The sequence below is a fragment of the Oncorhynchus masou genome, chromosome 32 (genome assembly GCF_036934945.1).
Source record: "Oncorhynchus masou masou isolate Uvic2021 chromosome 32, UVic_Omas_1.1, whole genome shotgun sequence".
Classification (NCBI taxonomy): domain Eukaryota; kingdom Metazoa; phylum Chordata; class Actinopteri; order Salmoniformes; family Salmonidae; genus Oncorhynchus; species Oncorhynchus masou.
Window position 1 is genome coordinate 5568021 of NC_088243.1, and position 20220 is coordinate 5588240.

The 20220-nt window shown below is 47.2% G+C and overlaps 2 protein-coding genes across 3 annotated transcripts in view; both read left to right on the top strand.

Annotated features, from left to right (window-relative positions):
- ccdc28a (coiled-coil domain containing 28A) overlaps positions 1–217 on the top strand; it is a 7641-nt gene extending 7424 nt beyond the window's left edge. For both annotated transcript variants that reach the window (XM_064953166.1, XM_064953167.1), the window contains exon 6: positions 1–217. This exon is cut by the window's left edge. The gene's annotated coding sequence lies outside the window, so the exon portion shown is untranslated.
- A 4955-nt stretch (positions 218–5172) lies between these two features.
- The window catches only part of LOC135525496 (epithelial cell-transforming sequence 2 oncogene-like), a 45470-nt gene continuing 30422 nt past the window's right edge, over positions 5173–20220 (top strand). Inside the window, 5 exon segments of the mRNA XM_064953168.1 lie at positions 5173–5336; positions 6966–7078; positions 16797–16959; positions 17206–17461; positions 19119–19365. Coding sequence (XP_064809240.1) covers positions 5253–5336; positions 6966–7078; positions 16797–16959; positions 17206–17461; positions 19119–19365 — 863 coding nt within the window. The 5' untranslated portion in view covers positions 5173–5252.

The window sequence follows — 20220 nt, forward strand, 5'->3', positions numbered from 1 at the left end:
ATATATTTGACCTTCTCCTACACATATTTGTCTTCTATGCAGTTGGAATGCAATAATCATATTTGAAACTGCTTGATTGTCAACCTTTTATTTAGAGTAATCCTGTACATTACAGATTGGGGTTTTATTGTTAATTAATGTGGTTGGGGTGGATTGTTCTGATTTATTTTCCTCAGCTTTAGGAAAAAGTCAATAAAGAGAATTCTAATGACTTGAATCATGTTTCTGTGCTTTACTCATATGATGGATGGTGGTGGCGGCGAGGCCTCATTCCCCACTATATGAGATATCTACTGTAGCCCTCATCCTTCACATACAACACCCGTTCTGCCAGTCACATTCTGTTAAAGGTCCCCAAAGCACACGCATCCCTGGGTCGCTTGTCTTTTCAGTTCGCTGCAGCTAGCGACTGGAGCGAGCTGCAACGAAACACTCAAACTGGACAGTTTTATCTCCATCTCCTCATTCAAAGACTCAATCATGGACCCTCTTACTGACAGTTGTGGTTGCTTTGTGTGATGTGTTGTTGTCTCTACCTTCTTGCCCTTTGTGCTGGTGTCTGTACCCAATACTGTCTGTACCATGTCATAACCACCATCAATAAAAGACAATACTGTGCAGCTGTATTCATCGTCCTGGCCAAGGCTTTCGACTCTGTCAATCACCACATCCTCATCGGCAGACTCGATAGCCTTGGTTTCTCTGACTGCCTCGCCTGGTTCACCAACTACTTCTCAGACAGAGTTCAGTGTGTCAAATCAGAGGGCCTGTTGTCCGGGCCTCTGGCTGTCTCTATGGGGGTCACAGGGTTAAATTCTCGGGCTGAATCTTTTCTCTGTATACATCAATGATGTCGGCCCTGCTGCTGGTGAGTCTCTGATCCACCTCTACGCAGACGACACCATTCTGTATACCTCTGGCCCTTCGTTGGACACTTCACTAACCTCCAGACGAGGTTACCCACCCGCAGCACACGCTCCAGCAGGTATATTTCACGGGTCACCCCCAAAGCCAATTCCTCCTTTGGCCGCCTTTCCTTCCAATTCTCTGATGCAAATGACTGGAACTAATTGCAAAAATCACTGAAGCCGGAGACTCATACCTCCCTCACTAACTTTAAGCATCAGCTGTCAGAGCAGCTCACAGATCACTGCACATGTACATCGCCCATCTGTACATAGCCCATCTGTACATAGCCCATCTGTACATAGCCCATCTGTACATAGCCCATCTGTACATCGCCCATCTGTACATAGCCCATCTGTACATAGCCCACCTGTACATAGCCCATCTCTACATCGCCCATCTGTACATAGCCCATCTGTACATAGCCCATCTGTACATAGCCCATCTGTACATAGCCCACCTGTACATAGCCCATCTCTACATCGCCCATCTGTACATAGCCCATCTGTACATAGCCCATCTGTACATAGCCCACCTGTACATAGCCCATCTGTACATAGCCCATCTGTACATCGCCCATCTGTACATCGCCCATCTGTACATAGCCCATCTGTACATAGCCCACCTGTAAATAGCTCATCTGTAAATAGCCCATCTGTACATAGCCCACCTGTAAATAGCCCACCTGTAAATAGCTCATCTGTAAATAGCCCATCTGTACATCGCCCATCTGTACATCGCCCATCTGTACATAGCCCACCTGTAAATAGCTCATCTGTAAATAGCCCATCTGTACATAGCCCACCTGTAAATAGCCCACCTGTAAATAGCTCATCTGTAAATAGCCCATCTGTACATCGCCCATCTGTACATCGCCCATCTGTACATAGCCCATCTGTACATAGCCCACCTGTAAATAGCTCATCTGTAAATAGCCCATCTGTACATAGCAAATCTGTAAATCTTTACTTGCACATTCATCTCGACCAGGTCGCAGTTGTAAATGAGAACTTCACTACCTGGTTAAATAAAGGTGAAATAAAAAAACTATTCTGCACAACTATCACTCCAGTGTTAATTGCTAAATTGTAATTACTTCACCACTACGGCCTATTTATTGCCTTACCTCCCTAATCTTACCTCATTTGCACATACTGAATATATTTTTTTTTATATTGTGTTATTGACTGTGTGTTTGTTTATTCCATGTGTAACTCTGTTTGTGTCGCACTGCTTTGCTTTATCTTGGCCAGGTTGCAAATAAGAACTTGTTCTCCAATGGCCTACCTGGTTAAATAAAGGTGAAATTAATGCAATACAATGTTTTGTGTCACTACCATGTTGTTGTCATGTTGTGTTGCTGCTTTGCTATGTTGTCATGTGTTGCTGCTTTGCTATGTTGTCATGTGTTGCTGCTTTGCTATGTTGTCATGTGTTGCTGCTTTGCTATGTTGTCATGTGTTGCTGCTTTGCTATGTTGTCATGTGTTGCTGCCATGCTGTGTTGTCATGTGTTGCTGCCATGCTATGTTGTCATGTGTTGCTGCCATGCTATGTTGTCATGTGTTGCTGCCATGCTGTGTTGTCATGTGTTGCTGTGTTGTCATGTGTTGCTGCCATGCTATGTTGTCATGTGTTGCTGCCATGCTATGTTGTCATGTGTTGCTACCATGCTGTGTTGTCATGTGTTGCTGCCATGCTGTGTTGTCATGTGTTGCTGCCATGCTATGTTGTCATGTGTTGCTGCCATGCTGTGTTGTTATGTGTTGCTGCCATGCTATGTTGTCATGTGTTGCATGCTGTTGTCATGTGTTGCTGCCATGTTGTCATGTGTTGCTGCCATGTTGTCATGTGTTGCTGCCATGTATGTTGTCATGTGTTGCTGTCATGTTGTGTTGCTACCATGTTGTCATGTGTTGCTGCCATGTTGTGTTGCTACCATGTTGTCATGTGTTGCTGCCATGTTGTTTGCTGCCATGCTATGTTGTCATGTGTTGCTGCTGCGTGTGTTGTCATGCTATGTTGTCATGTGTTGCTGCCATGCTGTTGTCATGTGTTGCTGCCATGCTATGTTGTCATGTGTTGCTGCCATGCTGTTGTCATGTGTTGCTGCCATGCTGTTGTCTGTGTTGCTGCCATGCTGTGTTGTCATGTGTTGCTGCCATGCTGTGTTGTCATGTGTTGCTGCCATGCTGTTGTCATGTGTTGCTGCCATGCTGTGTTGTCATGTGTTGCTGCCATGCTATGTTGTCATGTGTTGCTGCCATGCTGTGTTGTCATGTGTTGCTACCATGCTGTGTTGTCATGCTGCCATGCTGTGTTGTCATGTGTTGCTGCCATGCTATGTTGTCATGTGTTGCTGCCATGCTGTGTTGTCATGTGTTGCTCCATGCTGTGTTGTCATGTGTTGCTGCCATGCTGTGTTGTCATGTTGCTCCATGCTGTTGTCATGTGTTGCTGCCATGCTGTGTTGTCATGTGTTGCTGCCATGCTGTGTTGTCATGTGTTGCTGCCATGCTGTGTTGTCATGTGTTGCTGCCATGCTGTGTTGTCATGTGTTGCTGCCATGCTGTGTTGTCATGTGTTGCTGCCATGCTATGTTGTCATGTGTTGCTGCCATGCTGTGTTGTCATGTGTTGCTGCCATGTGTTGTCATTTGTTGCTGCCATGCTGTGTTGTCATGTGTTGCTGCCATGCTATGTTGTCATGTGTTGCTGCCATGCTGTGTTGTCATGTGTTGCCATGCTGTTGTCATGTGTTGCTGCCATGCTGTGTTGTCATGTGTTGTCATGTTGCTGCCATGCTATGTTGTCATGTGTTGCTGCCATGCTGTGTTGTCATGTGTTGCTGCCATGCTATGTTGTCATGTGTTGCTGCCATGCTATGTTGTCATGTGTTGCTGTGTTGTCCATGCTGTGTTGTCATGTGTTGCTGCCATGCTGTGCTGTGTTGTCATGTGTTGCTGCCATGCTGTGTTGTCATGTGTTGCTACCATGCTGTGTTGTCATGTGTTGCTGTGTTGTCATGTGTTGCTGCTGTTGTCTGTGTTGCTGCCATGCTGTGTTGTCATGTGTTGCTGCCATGCCGTGTTGTCATGTGTTGCTGCCATGCTGTGTTGTCATGTGTTGCTGCCATGCTATGTTGTCATGTGTTGCTGCCATGCTGTGTTGTCATGTGTTGCTGCCATGCCGTGTTGTCATGTGTTGCTGCCATGCTGTGTTGTCATGTGTTGCTGCCATGCTGTGTTGTCATGTGTTGCTGCCATGCCGTGTTGTCATGTGTTGCTGCCATGCTGTGTTGTCATGTGTTGCTGCCATGCTGTGTTGTTGTCTTAGATCTCTTTATGTAGTGTTGTCTTTCTTGTTGTGACGTTTTGTCCTATAAATTAAAGATTTTAATCCCAGCACCCATCCCAGCAGGAAGCCTTTTGGTAATCCTTCATTGTAAATATGAATTTGTTCTTAACCTAGTTAAAGGTTAAAAAAATAATTAAAGTATGTTTTCACCTGGTGATCTTTGGGCACAACTTAATAATGTCCAAGACTTGAATTTCCCTTCAGGGGAAATAATGTCCTCTTACTTTTGCCGCTCCCCACAAGTGATGCATTTCAGCAAATGATTGTTTGTGTAGTAACTCTATCAGTGACAGATCATGTGCGGTGCACAGGCCGATCCTGTTGACCAAGCAGCCTAGACGACTCGGTAACCAAAGCCTCCCACTGTAGGAACCTGACACTTCGAATCTGATTTGTATTCCTCGTGTCCACTCTTGTCACGTCTCCAGAACCCATTGGATGAGAAGGTCGGTGAACAGGGACCACTACCGGGGGTGTGTGTGGGAATGTTGCATGCGCCGTATGCTCTAGTTTCTGTTATTCTGTCTCTAAGGAGACCGGGCAAGGAGAGGGAGGAATTGTGGGGAAGGAGAGTAGGTTTTTTAATAAATTGCACTTTATAGTCACACTTGTGCAGGTCTATGGAATAATTTGTGAAATCACATTGCATAGGACCTCCTTGACCGGGCAGTTTTTGAAACGCAGGTAAATGTATCACCGCGGTATCATTGTATTATCAGATTCTTAACTGGACTGTTGACTGAAGAAGATTTTACCCGCACTTTGTTTAAAATACTGAATTTGAACCACGCAAACAATCGCATATAAAAGGCTACCCAAAAGAAGGCTATCGATTTAAATTAAACAGAGCGTAATTGGATAGTATCCTCAACTGGCCCAAACTACCCATAAAATGACATCCGTTCGGTCCAGTCCTGGTCCTAACCCAGGTCCTCACAGCGTGACACAGTGGCAACTGAGCGGGACAGACTACCAACCCCAGTCGGCCCTGATGCATCGCAGCTCGTTCACAGGGACAGCCGACACCCGCTTCAGTGCCTGGACCCCCATCACAAACAAGACTTCCAACCACCAGGTCAGCCAAGTGAGATAAGACAAGCAATCATTTTCCTTTCTCCTTTTTATTTTTTGTTATGGTTTTCCACCACCTTGGCCTTCCCTACTGAAACATATTTACATTTGAGTAATTTAGGAGAGGTGACTTACAGTAATGAGTGCATGTTATTTTTGTACTGGGGCCTTGTGGGAATCGAACCCATAACCCAGCGTTGGTAGCACCATACCAACTGATCCACAAGGGACAAATCTCCATATAACTTGTACATCTATTCATTCCCATGCTACTATATTTTTGCAAAAAAACAAAAAAGCCTTCTGATACCCTGCCATTGTGCCCTTGAGCACAATTACTCTGGGGCCAGCTGACCCATTGTCTGCTTCAGGGTAGGCTGTGTGTGTGTCTCGGAGTAGGCTGTGTGTGTGTCTCGGAGTAGGCTGTGTGTGTGTCTCGGAGTAGGCTGTGTGTGTGTCTCGGAGTAGGCTGTGTGTGTGTCTCGGAGTAGGCTGTGTGTGTGTCTCGGGGTAGGCTGTGTGTGTGTCTCGGAGTAGGCTGTGTGTGTGTCTCGGAGTAGGCTGTGTGTGTGTGTGTGTCTCGGTGTTGTCTGTGTGTGTGTGTGTCTCGGGGTAGGCTGTGTGTGTGTCTCGGAGTAGGCTGTGTGTGTGTGTGTGTCTCGGTGTTGTCTGTGTGTGTGTGTGTCTCGGGGTAGACTGTGTGTGTGTCTCGGAGTAGGTTGTGTGTGTGTGTGTGTCTCGGTGTAGGCTGTGTTTGTATCGGTAGGCTGTGTTTGTCTTTGGGTAGGCTGTGTGTGTGTGTGTGTGTGTGTGTGTGTGTGTGTGTGTGTGTGTGTGTGTGTGTGTGTGTGTGTGTTTGTCTCAGGGTATGCTGTGTTTTCTCAGGGTAGGCTGTGTTTTCTCAGGATAGGCTGTGTTTGTCTCAGGGTAGGCTGTGTTTGTCTCAGGGTAGGCTGTGTTTGTCTCAGGATAGGCTGTGTTTGTCTCAGGGTAGGCTGTGTTTGTCTCCGGGTAGGCTGTGTTTGTCTCCGGGTAGGCTGTGTTTGCCTCCGGGTAGGCTGTGTTTGCCTCCGGGTAGGCTGTGTTTGTCTCCGGGTAGGCTGTGTTTGTCTCCGGGTAGGCTGTGTTTGTCTCCGGGTAGGCTGTGTTTGTCTCCGGGTAGGCTGTGTTTGTCTCCGGGTAGACTGTGTTTGCCTCCGGGTAGACTGTGTTTGCCTCCGGGTAGACTGTGTTTGCCTCCGGGTAGACTGTGTTTGCCTCCGGGTAGACTGTGTTTGTCTCCGGGTAGACTGTGTTTGTCTCCGGGTAGGCTGTGTTTGTCTCCGGGTAGGCTGCGTTTGTCTCCGGGTAGGCTGTGTTTGTCTCCGGGTAGGCTGCGTTTGTCTCCGGGTAGACTGCGTTTGTCTCCGGGTAGACTGTGTTTGCCTCCGGGTAGACTGTGTTTGTCTCCGGGTAGACTGTGTTTGTCTCCGGGTAGGCTGTGTTTGTTTCCGGGTAGGCTGTGTTTGTCTCCGGGTAGGCTGTGTGTTTGTGTGTTGAGATGTGGGGTGTGTTGTTTTGTGAGCATAAAGATACATCTCCTCCTCTGTAAGTTAATTAATGTTAAATGACATCTTGTTCTACGCCCTGTCAGTTGTTTGAGGAGCGGACGACCCTGGTGATTCACTGGTTTGACCTTTGGACTGACCGCCAGAGAAAACTCTTCCTCCAGGCGCTGCTGTCACAATGCACCAGGTCCCAGCTCAAGTAAGCACTTCTGACAGACAGGGGCCTATTGTTATGGTTTATCTGGATCCCCATTCGTTTTTGCAGAAGCAGCAGATACTCTTCCTGGGGTTCACAACAACAACAAAATCACAAAACACGACAAGTAACAAAACACTGATAGACAAGGACAATCTAGACAAGTTTTATGCATGTAATTTTAGATCCACTTAAAACTGTAAGGAAAAAGCAATAATCTGAGTACAGCGCTCAGACACAAAAACAAGCCATACAGATACCCGCCATGTTGTGGAGTCAACAGAGGTCAGAAATAGCATTATAAATATTCACTTACCTTTGATGATCTTCATCAGAATGCACTCCCAGGAATCTCAGTTCCACAATATTTTTTTTCTTCTTTTCGATAAAGTCCATCATTTATATCCAAATACCTCTTTTTCGTTCGCACGTTTAGCCCAGTAATCCAAATTCATGAGGCGCGATCACTAGGTCCAGACGAAAAGTCAGTTACATTTTACATTTACATTTAAGTCATTTAGCAGACGCTCTTATCCAGAGCGACTTACAAATTGGTGAATTCACCTTCTGACATCAGTGGAACAGCCACTTTACAATAGTGCATCTAAATCATTTAAGGGGGGGTGCGAAGGATTGCTTTATCCTATCCTAGGTATTCCTTGAAGAGGTGGGGTTTCAGGTGTCTCCGGAAGGTGGTGATTGACGCCGCTGTCCTGGCGTCGTAAGGGAGTTTGTTCCATCATTGGGGGGCCAGAGCAGCGAACAGTTTTGACTGGGCTGAGCGGGAACTGTACTTCCTCAGTGGTAGGGAGGCGAGCAGGCCAGAGGTGGATGAACGCAGTGCCCTTGTTTGGGTGTAGGGCCTGATCAGAGCCTGGAGGTACTGCGGTGCCGTTCCCCTCACAGCTCCGTAGGCAAGCACCATGGTCTTGTAGCGGATGCGAGCTTCAACTGGAAGCCAGTGGAGAGAGCGGAGGAGCGGGGTGACGTGAGAGAACTTGGGAAGGTTGAACACCAGACGGGCTGCGGCGTTCTGGATAAGTTGTAGGGGTTTAATGGCACAGGCAGGGAGCCCAGCCAACAGTGAGTTGCAGTAATCCAGACGGGAGATGACAAGTGCCTGGACTAGGACCTGCGCCGCTTCCTGTGTGAGGCAGGGGCGTACTCTGCGGATGTTGTAGAGCATGAACCTACAGGAACGGGCCACCGCCTTGATGTTAGTTGAGAACGACAGGGTGTTGTCCAGGATCACGCCAAGGTTCTTAGCGCTCTGGGAGGAGGAAACAATGGAGTTGTCAACCGTGATGGCGAGATCATGGAACGGGCAGTCCTTCCCCGGGAGGAAGAGCAGCTCCGTCTTGCCGAGGTTCAGCTTGAGGTGGTGATCCGTCATCCACACTGATATGTCTGCCAGACATGCAGAGATGCGATTCGCCACCTGGTCATCAGAAGGGGGAAAGGAGAAGATTAATTGTGTGTCGTCTGCATAGCAATGATAGGAGAGACCATGTGAGGTTATGACAGAGCCAAGTGACTTGGTGTATAGCGAGAATAGGAGAGGGCCTAGAACAGAGCCCTGGGGGACACCAGTGGTGAGAGCGCGTGGCGAGGAGACAGATTCTCGCCACGCCACCTGGTAGGAGCGACCTGTCAGGTAGGACGCAATCCAAGCGTGGGCCGCACCGGAGATGCCCAACTCGGAGAGGGTGGAGAGGAGGATCTGATGGTTCACAGTGTCGAAGGCAGCCGATAGGTCTAGAAGGATGAGAGCAGAGGAGAGAGAGTTAGCTTTAGCAGTGCGGAGCGCCTCCGTGATACAGAGAAGAGCAGTCTCAGTTGAATGACTAGTCTTGAAACCTGACTGATTTGGATCAAGAAGGTCATTCTGAGAGAGATAGCGGGAGAGCTGGCCAAGGACGGCACGTTCAAGAGTTTTGGAGAGAAAAGAAAGAAGGGATACTGGTCTGTAGTTGTTGACATCGGAGGGATCGAGTGTAGGTTTTTTCAGAAGGGGTGCAACTCTCGCTCTCTTGAAGACGGAAGGGACGTAGCCAGCGGTCAGGGATGAGAAGATGAGCGAGGTGAGGTAAGGGAGAAGGTCTCCGGAAATGGTCTGGAGAAGAGAGGAGGGGATAGGGTCAAGCGGGCAGGTTGTTGGGCGGCCGGCCGTCACAAGAAGCGAGATTTCATCTGGAGAGAGAGGGGAGAAAGAGGTCAGAGCACAGGGTAGGGCAGTGTGAGCAGAACCAGCGGTGTCGTTTGACTTAGCAAACGAGGATCGGATGTCGTCGACCTTCTTTTCAAAATGGTTGACGAAGTCATCTGCAGAGAGGGAGGAGGGGGGAGGGGGAGGAGGATTCAGGAGGGAGGAGAAGGTGGCAAAGAGCTTCCTAGGGTTAGAGGCAGATGCTTGGAATTTAGAGTGGAAGAAAGTGGCTTTAGCAGCAGAGACAGAGGAGGAAAATGTAGAGAGGAGGGAGTGAAAGGATGCCAGGTCCGCAGGAGGCGAGTTTTCCTCCATTTCCGCTCGGCTGCCCGGAGCACTGTTCTGTGAGCTCGCAATGAGTCGTCGAGCCACGGAGCGGGAGGGGAGGACCGAGCCGGCCTGGAGGATAGGGGACATAGAGAGTCAAAGGATGCAGAAAGGGAAGAGAGGAGGGTTGAGGAGGCAGAATCAGGAGATAGGTTGGAGAAGGTATGAGCAGAGGGAAGAGATGATAGGATGGAAGAGGAGAGAGTAGCGGGGGAGAGAGAGCGAAGGTTGGGACGGCGCGATACCATCCGAGTAGGGGCAGTGTGGGAAGTGTTGGATGAGAGCGAGAGGGAAAAGGATACAAGGTAGTGGTCGGAGACTTGGAGGGGAGTTGCAATGAGGTTAGTGGAAGAACAGCATCTAGTAAAGATGAGGTCGAGCGTATTGCCTGCCTTGTGAGTAGGGGGAAGGTGAGAGGGTGAGGTCAAAAGAGGAGAGGAGTGGAAAGAAGGAGGCAGAGAGGAATGAGTCAAAGGTAGACGTGGGGAGGTTAAAGTCGCCCAGGACTGTGAGAGGTGAGCCGTCCTCAGGAAAGGAGCTTATCAAGGCATCAAGCTCATTGATGAACTCTCCGAGGGAACCTGGAGGGCGATAAATGATAAGGATGTTAAGCTTGAAAGGGCTGGTAACTGTGACAGCATGGAATTCAAAGGAGGCGATAGACAGATGGGTAAGGGGAGAAAGAGAGAATGACCACTTGGGAGAGATGAGGATCCCGGTGCCACCACCCCGCTGACCAGAAGCTCTCGGGGTGTGCGAGAACACGTGGGCGGACGAAGAGAGAGCAGTAGGAGTAGCAGTGTTGTCTGTGGTGATCCATGTTTCCGTCAGTGCCAAGAAGTCGAGGGACTGGAGGGAGGCATAGGCTGAGATGAACTCTGCCTTGTTGGCCGCAGATCGGCAGTTCCAGAGGCTACCGGAGACCTGGAACTCCACGTGGGTCGTGCGCGCTGGGACCACCAGATTAGGGTGGCCGCGGCCACGCGGTGTGGAGCGTTTGTATGGTCTGTGCAGAAAGGAGAGAACAGGGATAGATAGACACATAGTTGACAGGCTACAGAAGAGGCTACGCTAATGCAAAGGAGATTGGAATGACAAGTGGACTACACTTATCGAATGTTCAGAACGTTAAGCTTACGTAGCAAGAATCTTATTGACTAAAATGATTGAAATGATACAGTACTGCTGGAGTAGGCTAGCTGGCAGTGGCTACGTTGTTGACACTACACTAATCAAGTCGTTCCGTCGAGTGTAATAGTTTCTACAGTGCTGCTATTCGGGGGCTAGCTGGCTAGCTAGCAGTGTTGATTACGTAACGTTACGTTAAAAGAACGACAATAGCTGGCTAGCTAACCTAGAAAATCGCTCCAGACTACACAATTGTCTTAGATACAAAGACGGCTATGTAGCTAGCTAGCTACGATCAAACAAATCAAACCGTTGTACTGTAATGAAGTGAAATGAAAATGTGATACTACCTGTGGAGCGAGGCGGAATGTTGACCGGGTTGTTGAAGTTCAATTCGGAAGACGTTGGCTAGCTGTTGGCTAGCTAGCTAGCAGTGACTCCTACGTTAAGGACGACAAATAGCTGGCTAGCTAACCTCGGTAAATTAAGATAATCACTCTAAGTCTACACACTCTAAACTACACAATTACCTTGGATACGAAGACAGCAAAGACAACTATGTAGCTAGCTAACACTACACTAATCGAGTCGTTGAGTGTAATAGTTTCTACAGTGCTAGTGGACGTTAGCTAGCTGCTGAGCTAGTGGACGTTAGCTAGCTGCTGGGCAGAAAGCAGTGTAGACTACGTTAGGACGACGAAATACGATAATTACGCAATTATCTTTGATACAAAGACGGCTATGTAGCTAGCTAAGAAGAAATTGCTAAGATTAGACAAATCAAACCGTTGTACTATAATGAGATGTAATGAAAAGTTATACTACCTGCGGACCGAAGTGTAGATGCGTGTGTAGATGTGTAGATGCGACCGCTCGCTCCAACCCGGAACCGGAAAAAAGCGCCATTACAGTTCCATTACAGTTCCATTACAGTCCGTAGAAACATGTCAAACAATGTATAGAATCAATCTTTAGGATGTTTTTAATATAAATCTTCAATAATGTTCCAACCCCAGAATTCCTTTGTCTTCAGAAATGCAATGGAACGCAGGTCGCTCTCATGTGTGATCTGCTCATGCCACTCTGGAAGAGCCCTGACTCAATTAGCTCTCATTCCCCCCTCCTTCACAGTAGAAGCATCAAACAAGGTTCTAAAGACTGTTGACATCTAGTGGAACCCTTAGGAAGTGCAATATGACCCCATAGACACTGTATTTTTGATAGGCAATGACTCGAAAAACTACAAATGTCAGATTTCCCACTTCCTGGTGGATTTTTTCTCAGGTTTTTGCCTGCCATATGAGTTCTGTTATACTCACAGACATCATTCAAAACAGTTTTAGAAACTTCAGAGTGTTTTCTATCCAAATCCACTAATAATATGTACATCCTCGCATCTGGGCCTGAGTAGCAGGCAGTTTACTCTGGGTGCGCTTTTCATCCGGTTTTGAATCCATTTTTTTTAAAGGTCCTTGTGCCGTTTGCTTGAGTAATTGTAGATGGGAGTTCCATGCGATCATGACTCTGTATAATACTGTGTGTTGCCGTGAATTCGTTTTGGACATGGGGACTGTGAAGAGATGGTGGCATGTCTTGTGGGGTATGTTGGAGGTAGAAGCTGTTAAGGAGCCTTTTGGACCTAGACTTGGCGCTCCGGTAGCGTTTGTATTGCGGTAGCAGAGAAAACAGTCTATGACTTGTTTGAGCTGAATGTTATTGATTGTGCAGACAATCTTAAATATTCATCACATTTCTCATTAAAACTAGAAGAGAAGCAGTTCATCTCTCTTCAACCCTCAACCAGGAAATACTGGCATGCATTTTGTTAGTTCTGTATGTGCCATTAAGGGCAAGGTGTGCTGCTCTGTCAATATGACTTGACCATGCTAATTGACCGTCCAATGTTATACCTAGGAGTTCAGCTTCCTCAAGTTGCTTAGTGGTCACACTCTTTATACACAACTCCAGTTGTGCTCTTAGGGAATGTTTTACACCAAAGCCAATGATTTTAGTTTTTTAGATATATTTAAGACCAGTTTATTTATTAATCACCCATTCTGATACTGACTGCTTATTTAGAAGTCGTAGTGTGTGGAATCATCCACATGCATGATCATTTTTGCTGTAAAACCAGTGGCAAAAATCATTTGTAAAAATAAAAATTGAACGGTAACGGCCCAAGGAACTGCCCTGAAGGACACTGCACTGTACATATCTGATTTTAAAGAAGCTTTCATTGAAGAACACTCTCTGAGTTCTGTTGGATAATTAACTCTTCAACCATGTGATGGCAGGTCATGTAAAGTCATAGCAAGTAAGTTTCTTCAATAACAATTTATGATCAATTACATCAAAGGATGCACTGAAATATAACACTACAGCTCCAACTATCATCTTATTATCCATGAATTTTAACCAATCGTCTGTCACCTGGCTGTGGCTCGTCAGGAAGTCCATGATCCAGTTGCAGAGGGAGGTGTTCAGTCCCAGGGTCCTTAGCTTAGTGATGAGCATGGAGGGCACTATGGTGTTGAATGCTGAACTGTCGTCAATGAAGAGCATTCTCACATACGTTTTCCTTTGTCCAGATGGGGAAATCAAATCAAAATTAAATCAAACTTTATTTGTCACATTTGCCGAATACAGCAAGTGTAGACCTTACCATGAAATGCTTACTTACAAGCCCTTAACAAACAGTGCAGTTCAAGAATAGTTAAGAAAATATTTACCAAATAAACTAAAGTAAAAAGTAACCCAATAACATAACAATAACGAGGCTATATGCAGGGAGTACCGGTACCGAGTCAGTGTGGGGGGGTACAGGTTAGTTGAGGTCATTCGCACAGGTAGGTAGGGGTGAAGTGACTATGCATAGATAATAAACAGCGAGCAGCAGCTGTGTACAAAACAAATGGAGGAGGGGGAGGGGGGGGGGGAGGTCAGTGTAAATAGTCCAGTGGCCATTTGAATAAATTGTTCAGCCGTCTTACGGCTTGGGGGTAGAAGTTGTTAAGAAGCCTTTTGGTCCAAGACATGGCGCTCCGGTACCGCTTGTCCTGCGGTAGCAGAGAAAACAGTCTATGACTTGGATGACTCGAGTCTCTATTTTATGGGCTTTCCTCTGACACCGCCTATTATATAGGTCCTGGATGGCAGGAAGCTTGGCCCCAGTGATGTACTGGGCCGTATGCACTACCCTCTGTAGCGCCTTACAGTCAGATTCCGAGCAGTTGCCAAACCAGACAGTGATGCCACCGGTCAGGATGCTCTTGATGGTTCAGCAATTTTTGAAGATCTGAGGACCCATGCCAAATCTTTTCAGTCTCCTGAGGGGGAAAAGGTTTTGTCGTGCCCTCTTCACGACTGTCTTGGTGTGTTTGGACCATGATAGTTTGTTGGTGATGTGGACACCAAGGAACTTGAAACTCTCGACCCACTCCACTACAGTCCCATTGATGTTAATGGGGGTCTGTTCGGCCTGCCTTTTCCTGTAGTCCACGATCAGCTCCTTTGTCTTGCTCAATTTGAGGGAGAGGTTGTTATCCTGGCAACACACTGACAGTTCTATGACCTCCTTTGGCCACACAGTTGTGGGTGAACAGGGAGTACAGGAGGGGACTAAGTACACATCCCTGAAGGGCCCTAGTGTTGAAGATCAGCATGGCAGACATGTTGTTGCCTACCCTTACCACCTGGGGGTGGCCTGTCAGGAAGTCTAGGATCCAATTACAGAGGGAGGTGTTTAGTCCCAGGGTCCTTAGCTTACTGATGATCTTCGTGGGCACTATGGTGTTGAACGCTGAGCTGTAGTCAATGAACAGCATTCTCACATAGGTGTTCCTTTTGTCCAGGTGGGAAAGGGCAGTGTGGAGAGCGATTGAGATTGCGTCATCTGTGGGTCTGTTGATGCAGAATGCGAATTGGAGTCGGTCTACGGTATCTGGGAGGATGCTGTTGATGTGAGCCATGACCAGCCTTTGACAGCACTTCATGGCTACCGAGTGCTACGGGACAGTCATCATTTGGGCAGGTTACCTTCGCTTCCTTGGGCACATGGACTATGGTGGTCTGCTTGAAACATGTAGGTATTACAGACTCAGTCAGGGAGAGGTTGAAAATGTCCCTGAAGACACTTGACAGTTGGTCCGCACATGCTTGTAATCCATTCGGCTTTGTGAATGTTGACCTGTTTAAAGGTTTTGTTCACATCGGCTACCGAGAGCGTTATCACACAGTCATCTAGAACAGCTGTTGCTCTCACGCATGCTTCAGTGTTGCTTGCCTCGTTGCGAGCATAAAATACATTTAGCTTGTCTGGTAGGCTTGTACAACTGGGAAGTTCGCGGCTGGGTTTCCCTTTGTAGTCCGCAATAGTTTTCAAGCCCTGCCACATCCAAAGAGCGTCAGAGCCGGTAGGATTTGATTTTAGTACAGATGTTTTCCTTTATGGTTTGTTCGCTGTTCAGTGTTCATTTAACTTCTGAGTTGTTCCACTTTAGTGAAATAGTAATTTAAATTATTGTCAATATCAGGGGCTTCACTTCTTTACCATTAAGTAGTGTTACCTTGGTGTGCTTTCTGCTTCATCTGAGAATACTTATTTTCCACCATAATTTGCAAATAAATTCATAAAAAATCCTACAATGTGATTTTCTTTTCTCATTTTGTCTGTCATAGTTGAAGGGTACTTATGATGAAAATTACAGGCCTCTCTCATCTTTTTAAGTGGGAGAACTTGCACAATTGGTGGCTGACTAAATACTTTTTTGCCCCACTGTATATGCAGAGGACAAGGGAATCAGCAAGCTCACTTCAATCACACTGTTAAGAAACATCTCTAGTGTTTTGATCTCCCTCATGTAAAAGTACTACTGAATTACTGCACACAACCTATTCATGTGGTAGTAACTATTTAGAAATGTGTAGGGGTTCTGTAGTGAACGTGTAGTTTATGCAGTAGTCAAGATACACAAGTAGAGTTTTGTAGTTTTCAGAAGGAAAATAGTTGTGTTTCCAGAGTGTATTCAGGTAGAGAGTTTTACCACTTGTTTGTTTTGTGAATAAGTAGTCAAAACACTACAGGCAGACTCCACCGATTGTTCAGTAGTCATCAGTAGAGTTTGGCAGCTCGTGGCTGCACTTCCTGTGCTCGTTACCACAGAAGAAGACAAAATGGGAAGTAGTTGGTTGTAGTTAGCTAGCTACTGTTTGACAATCCCAAATGTAATCATTTCCCATCCTTTGTCATCCTGTCTTTCATAACCCTTATTATGCTGGCGCCATCTGTAAGTTTAACTTTCCTTTATGTTTTATGAATTCTGTCATGTCATTGTTTAGCCTTTTATATAACTTGTTACCACATCAAAAAGATTGCTAGCCAAAATGGTCTTAGTCGTTAGCCGTTTTCATAGAGATGTATTGTGTTTAGCCGAGCTGTTTGCTAGCCCCATTGAAATGTTCCAATGTAGCAGTGGAGGCTGCTGAGTGAAGGACAGCTCATAAATAATGGCTGGAGTTGGAAGAGGATCTGAAGATAGTTAAGTCAAAGCTGAATGAAGACAAGGCCTCAAATGGATTTAAAAAAAAAATGTTGTAATGAATGAATGTATTAAATGTAATCAAGTAAATAAAAACAATTGCAATTAAGTTTGTGGAAGTTTATTTCTTGTGTGATATGAACATGTAGGAATTGAGTGTGATACAGTGGTAATGCGTAGGCATGACCAATATTAATTAATAATATTAATACATTCAATAGTAAAACATGTAGGAATTGAGTTAAGTTTTAAGTAGTTGACACCCAAACGCTCGGTAAGGAAGAATGATGTAGGGATTGAAATAGGATATATGTAGTTTTTGTGATACCATTTGTGATACGTCCCAATGTATCACCCATTACCACTTTAATGAATAACGTTACATAAAACACCACCGGTTTCCTACACATCTCAATAGCAATCCAGTAGTAGAAACCTTGTTAGTTTGCTGTAGATCTTGTGTAGTAATTCAGTAGTACTTTTTCCCATGAGGGGCTCTAAATCTCTGACTCCGTGACCCTAGGTCCTGCAGGGATTGGCTGATGCAGATCGTGCCGGTGACGCGCGTGGACTTCACCTCCGTGTTGCCACGGTTCCTGTCTCTCTATGTGATGTCATTCCTGACCCCTCGTGACCTCTGCTCTGCCGCACAGGTCAGCTGGCATTGGAGGGTCCTGGCTGAACAGGTGAGGGGTTAGAGGTCAGGGCTCGTTTTCTCTCCGTCACTCCCTTCCTCTCTCTCTCTCTCTATTCCTCTTTCTCTCTACTGTGTGTGAGGTTAACCGACCTCTATACCCCCCCCCCCCACACACACACACACACACACTTCCTCTCTCTCTCTATTCCTCTTTCTCCCTTTAGTACTGGTGAGGTTAACCGACCTCTATACCCCCCCCCCACACACACACACACACACACACCTCTCTCCGTAGGACTGTCTGTGGTCGGTGAGGTGTGTGCGCCGGGGCTGGTTCCTGCCCTATAATCCAGGGGACAGAGAGTATGGTGGGTGGAAGAGCCACTATGTGTCCTGTGTGTCCACTCTGGACTGGCTGACACCCAGAGAGGCAGCACAAACGTACGGCACCCTCAACATGCCCTGCTCTGGAGAGAGGGAGGAGGAGGAGGAGAGACGCAGGGAGAGGAGGATCAGACAAACCATCCGGGAGAGAGTGGAGGAGCAGAAGAGTGAGTGAGAGGACGAGAGGAGAGGAGAGAAGAGAGAGGAGAGAGTTGAGTTGAAAGAGAAGAGAGTGGAGGAGCAGAAGAGTGAGTGAGAGGAGGAGAGAAGAGTGGAGGAGAGAGTTGAGGAGAGGAGAGAAGAGAGTGGAGGAGAGGAGAGAGGGAGGAGGAGGAGGAGGAGAGATGCAGGGAGAGGAGGATCAGACAAACCATCCGGGAGAGAGTGGAGGAGCAGAAAAGTGAGTGAGAGGAGGAGAGGAGAGAGTGGAGGAGAGGAGAGAGTTGAGTTGAGGAGAGAGTTGAGGAGAGGAGAGAGTTGAGTTGAGGAGAGAGTGGAGGAGAGGAGAGAGGGAGGAGGAGGAGGAGAGATGCAGGGAGAGGAGGATCAGACAAACCATCCGGGAGAGAGTGGAGGAGCAGAAAAGTGAGTGAGAGGAGGAGAGGAGAGAGTGGAGGAGAGGAGAGAGTTGAGTTGAGGAGAGAGTTGAGGAGAGGAGAGAGTTGAGGAGAGGAGAGAGTGGAGGAGAGGAGAGAGGGAGGAGGAGGAGGAGAGATGCAGGGAGAGGAGGATCAGACAAACCATCCGGGAGAGAGTGGAGGAGCAGAAAAGTGAGTGAGAGGAGGAGAGGAGATAGTGGAGGAGAGGAGAGGGTTGAGTTGAGGAGAGAGTGGAGGAGAGGAGAGAGAGAGGGAGGAGGAGGAGGAGAGATGCAGGGAGAGGAGGATCAGACAAACCATCCGGGAGAGAGTGGTGGAGCAGAAGAGTCAGTGAGAGGAGGAGAGTTGACGAGAGTGGAGGAGAGGAGAGAGTGGAGGAGAGGAGTGGAGGAGAGAGTTGTGGAGGAGAGGAGGAGAGAGTTGAGGAGAGGAGAAGAGTGGAGGACAGGAGAGAGTGGAGGAGAGAAGAGAGTGGAGGACAGGAGAGAGGAGAGTGGAGGAGAGAGTGGAGGACAGGAGAGAGTTGAGAAGAGTGGAGGAGAGGAGAGAGTTGAGTGGAGGAGAGGAGAGGAGAGAAGAGAGTGGAGGAGAGTGGAGGACAGGAGAGAGTGGAGGACAGGAGAGAGGAGAGAGTGGAGGAGAGGAGAGAGTGGAGGAGATTGGAGGATGAGAGTGGAGGAGAGGAGGAGCAGAAGAGTGACTGAGAGGACCTCTTCAAGGAATACCTAGGATAGGATAAAGTAATCCTTCTCACCCCCCCCCCCCTTAAATGATCTAGATGCACTATTGTAAAGTGGCTGTTCCACTGGATGTCAGAAGGTGAATTCACCAATTTGTAAGTCGCTCTGGATAAGAGCGTCTGCTAAATGACTTAAATGTAAATGTAATGACAAGAGGAGAGAGAGGAGGAGAGGGGTAGAAGAGGAGAGGAGCAGAAGGGGGAGGAGAGGGGTAGAGGAGGAGAGGGGTAGAGGAGGAGAGATGTAGAGGAGGAGAGATGTAGAGGAGGAGAGGAGCAGAAGGGGGAGGAGAGGGGTAGAGGAGGAGAGGTGTAGAGGAGGAGAGGAGCAGAAGGGGGAGGAGAGGATCAGTTATGTGGTGCTGTATAACCCAGCTGGTAGAGCATGAGGCCTGGATAGTGGCTTTGGATAGAAGCATCTCTATTACTGTGTTGGATTAGATACAGAGTTGGTGATGATATCTCCTTTCTCTGTGTTCTCCCCAGGAGCTTCCCTGGCCTCCAGACCAGCCTGGAGGAGCAACAGCAACAGACCAGGGGGAATAGTGGTCAGCCGTCCCCAGGGTGAGAGGCTGGTGCCTGGGAGAACGAGGAGCGTTCAGCCCTCTCCCTCCTGGTTGTCAGACAGGACGGGACGTGTCTGTTTAACCCCTGACGTCAGCCTTAACTTGACCCCCACTCTGACCCTGGAGAAGAGCCAGCTCTCCAGCCATGTGAGGTCCCAGGCCATGGGGTGAGAGGCCGTGCCCAACCATAGATATAGACCTCACCTGTTTGGTTCATGGGACAGTGTGTGTGTTTTTTTGTATTTATGTCACCTTTATTTAATCAGGTAGACCAGATCACCTTTATTTAATCAGGTAGACCAGATCACCTTTATTTAACCAGGTAGACCAGATCACCTTTATTTAACCAGGTAGACCAGATCACCTTTATTTAACCAGGTAGACCAGATCACCTTTATTTAACCAGGTAGACCAGATCACCTTTATTTAATCAGGTAGACCAGATCACCTTTATTTAACCAGGTAGACCAGATCACCTTTATTTAACCAGGTAGACCAGATCACCTTTATTTAACCAGGTAGACCAGATCACCTTTATTTAACCAGGTAGACCAGATCACCTTTATTTAACCAGGTAGACCAGATCACCTTTATTTAACCAGGTAGACCAGATCACCTTTATTTAACCAGGTAGACCAGTTGAGAACAAGTTCTCATTTACAACTGCGACCTGACCAAGATAAAGCCAAGCAGTTCGACACCAACAACACAGAGTTACACATGGAATGAACAAACATACAATCAACACAATCAGTAGAACAAAAGTGTATAAACAGTGAGTGCAAATGAGGTGAGATAAGGGAAGTAAAGGCAAAAACTAGGCCATGTTGGCGAAGTAAATACAATATAGCAATTTAACACTGGCGTGATAGATGTGCAGGAGATGAATGTGCTAGTAGAGATACTGGGGTGCAAAGGAGCAAGGTGTTTGGTTCATGGCCAGTATATATAAGGTGTGTGTTTGGTTCATGGCCAGTATATATAAGGTGTGTGTTTGGTTCATGACCAGTATATATAAGGTG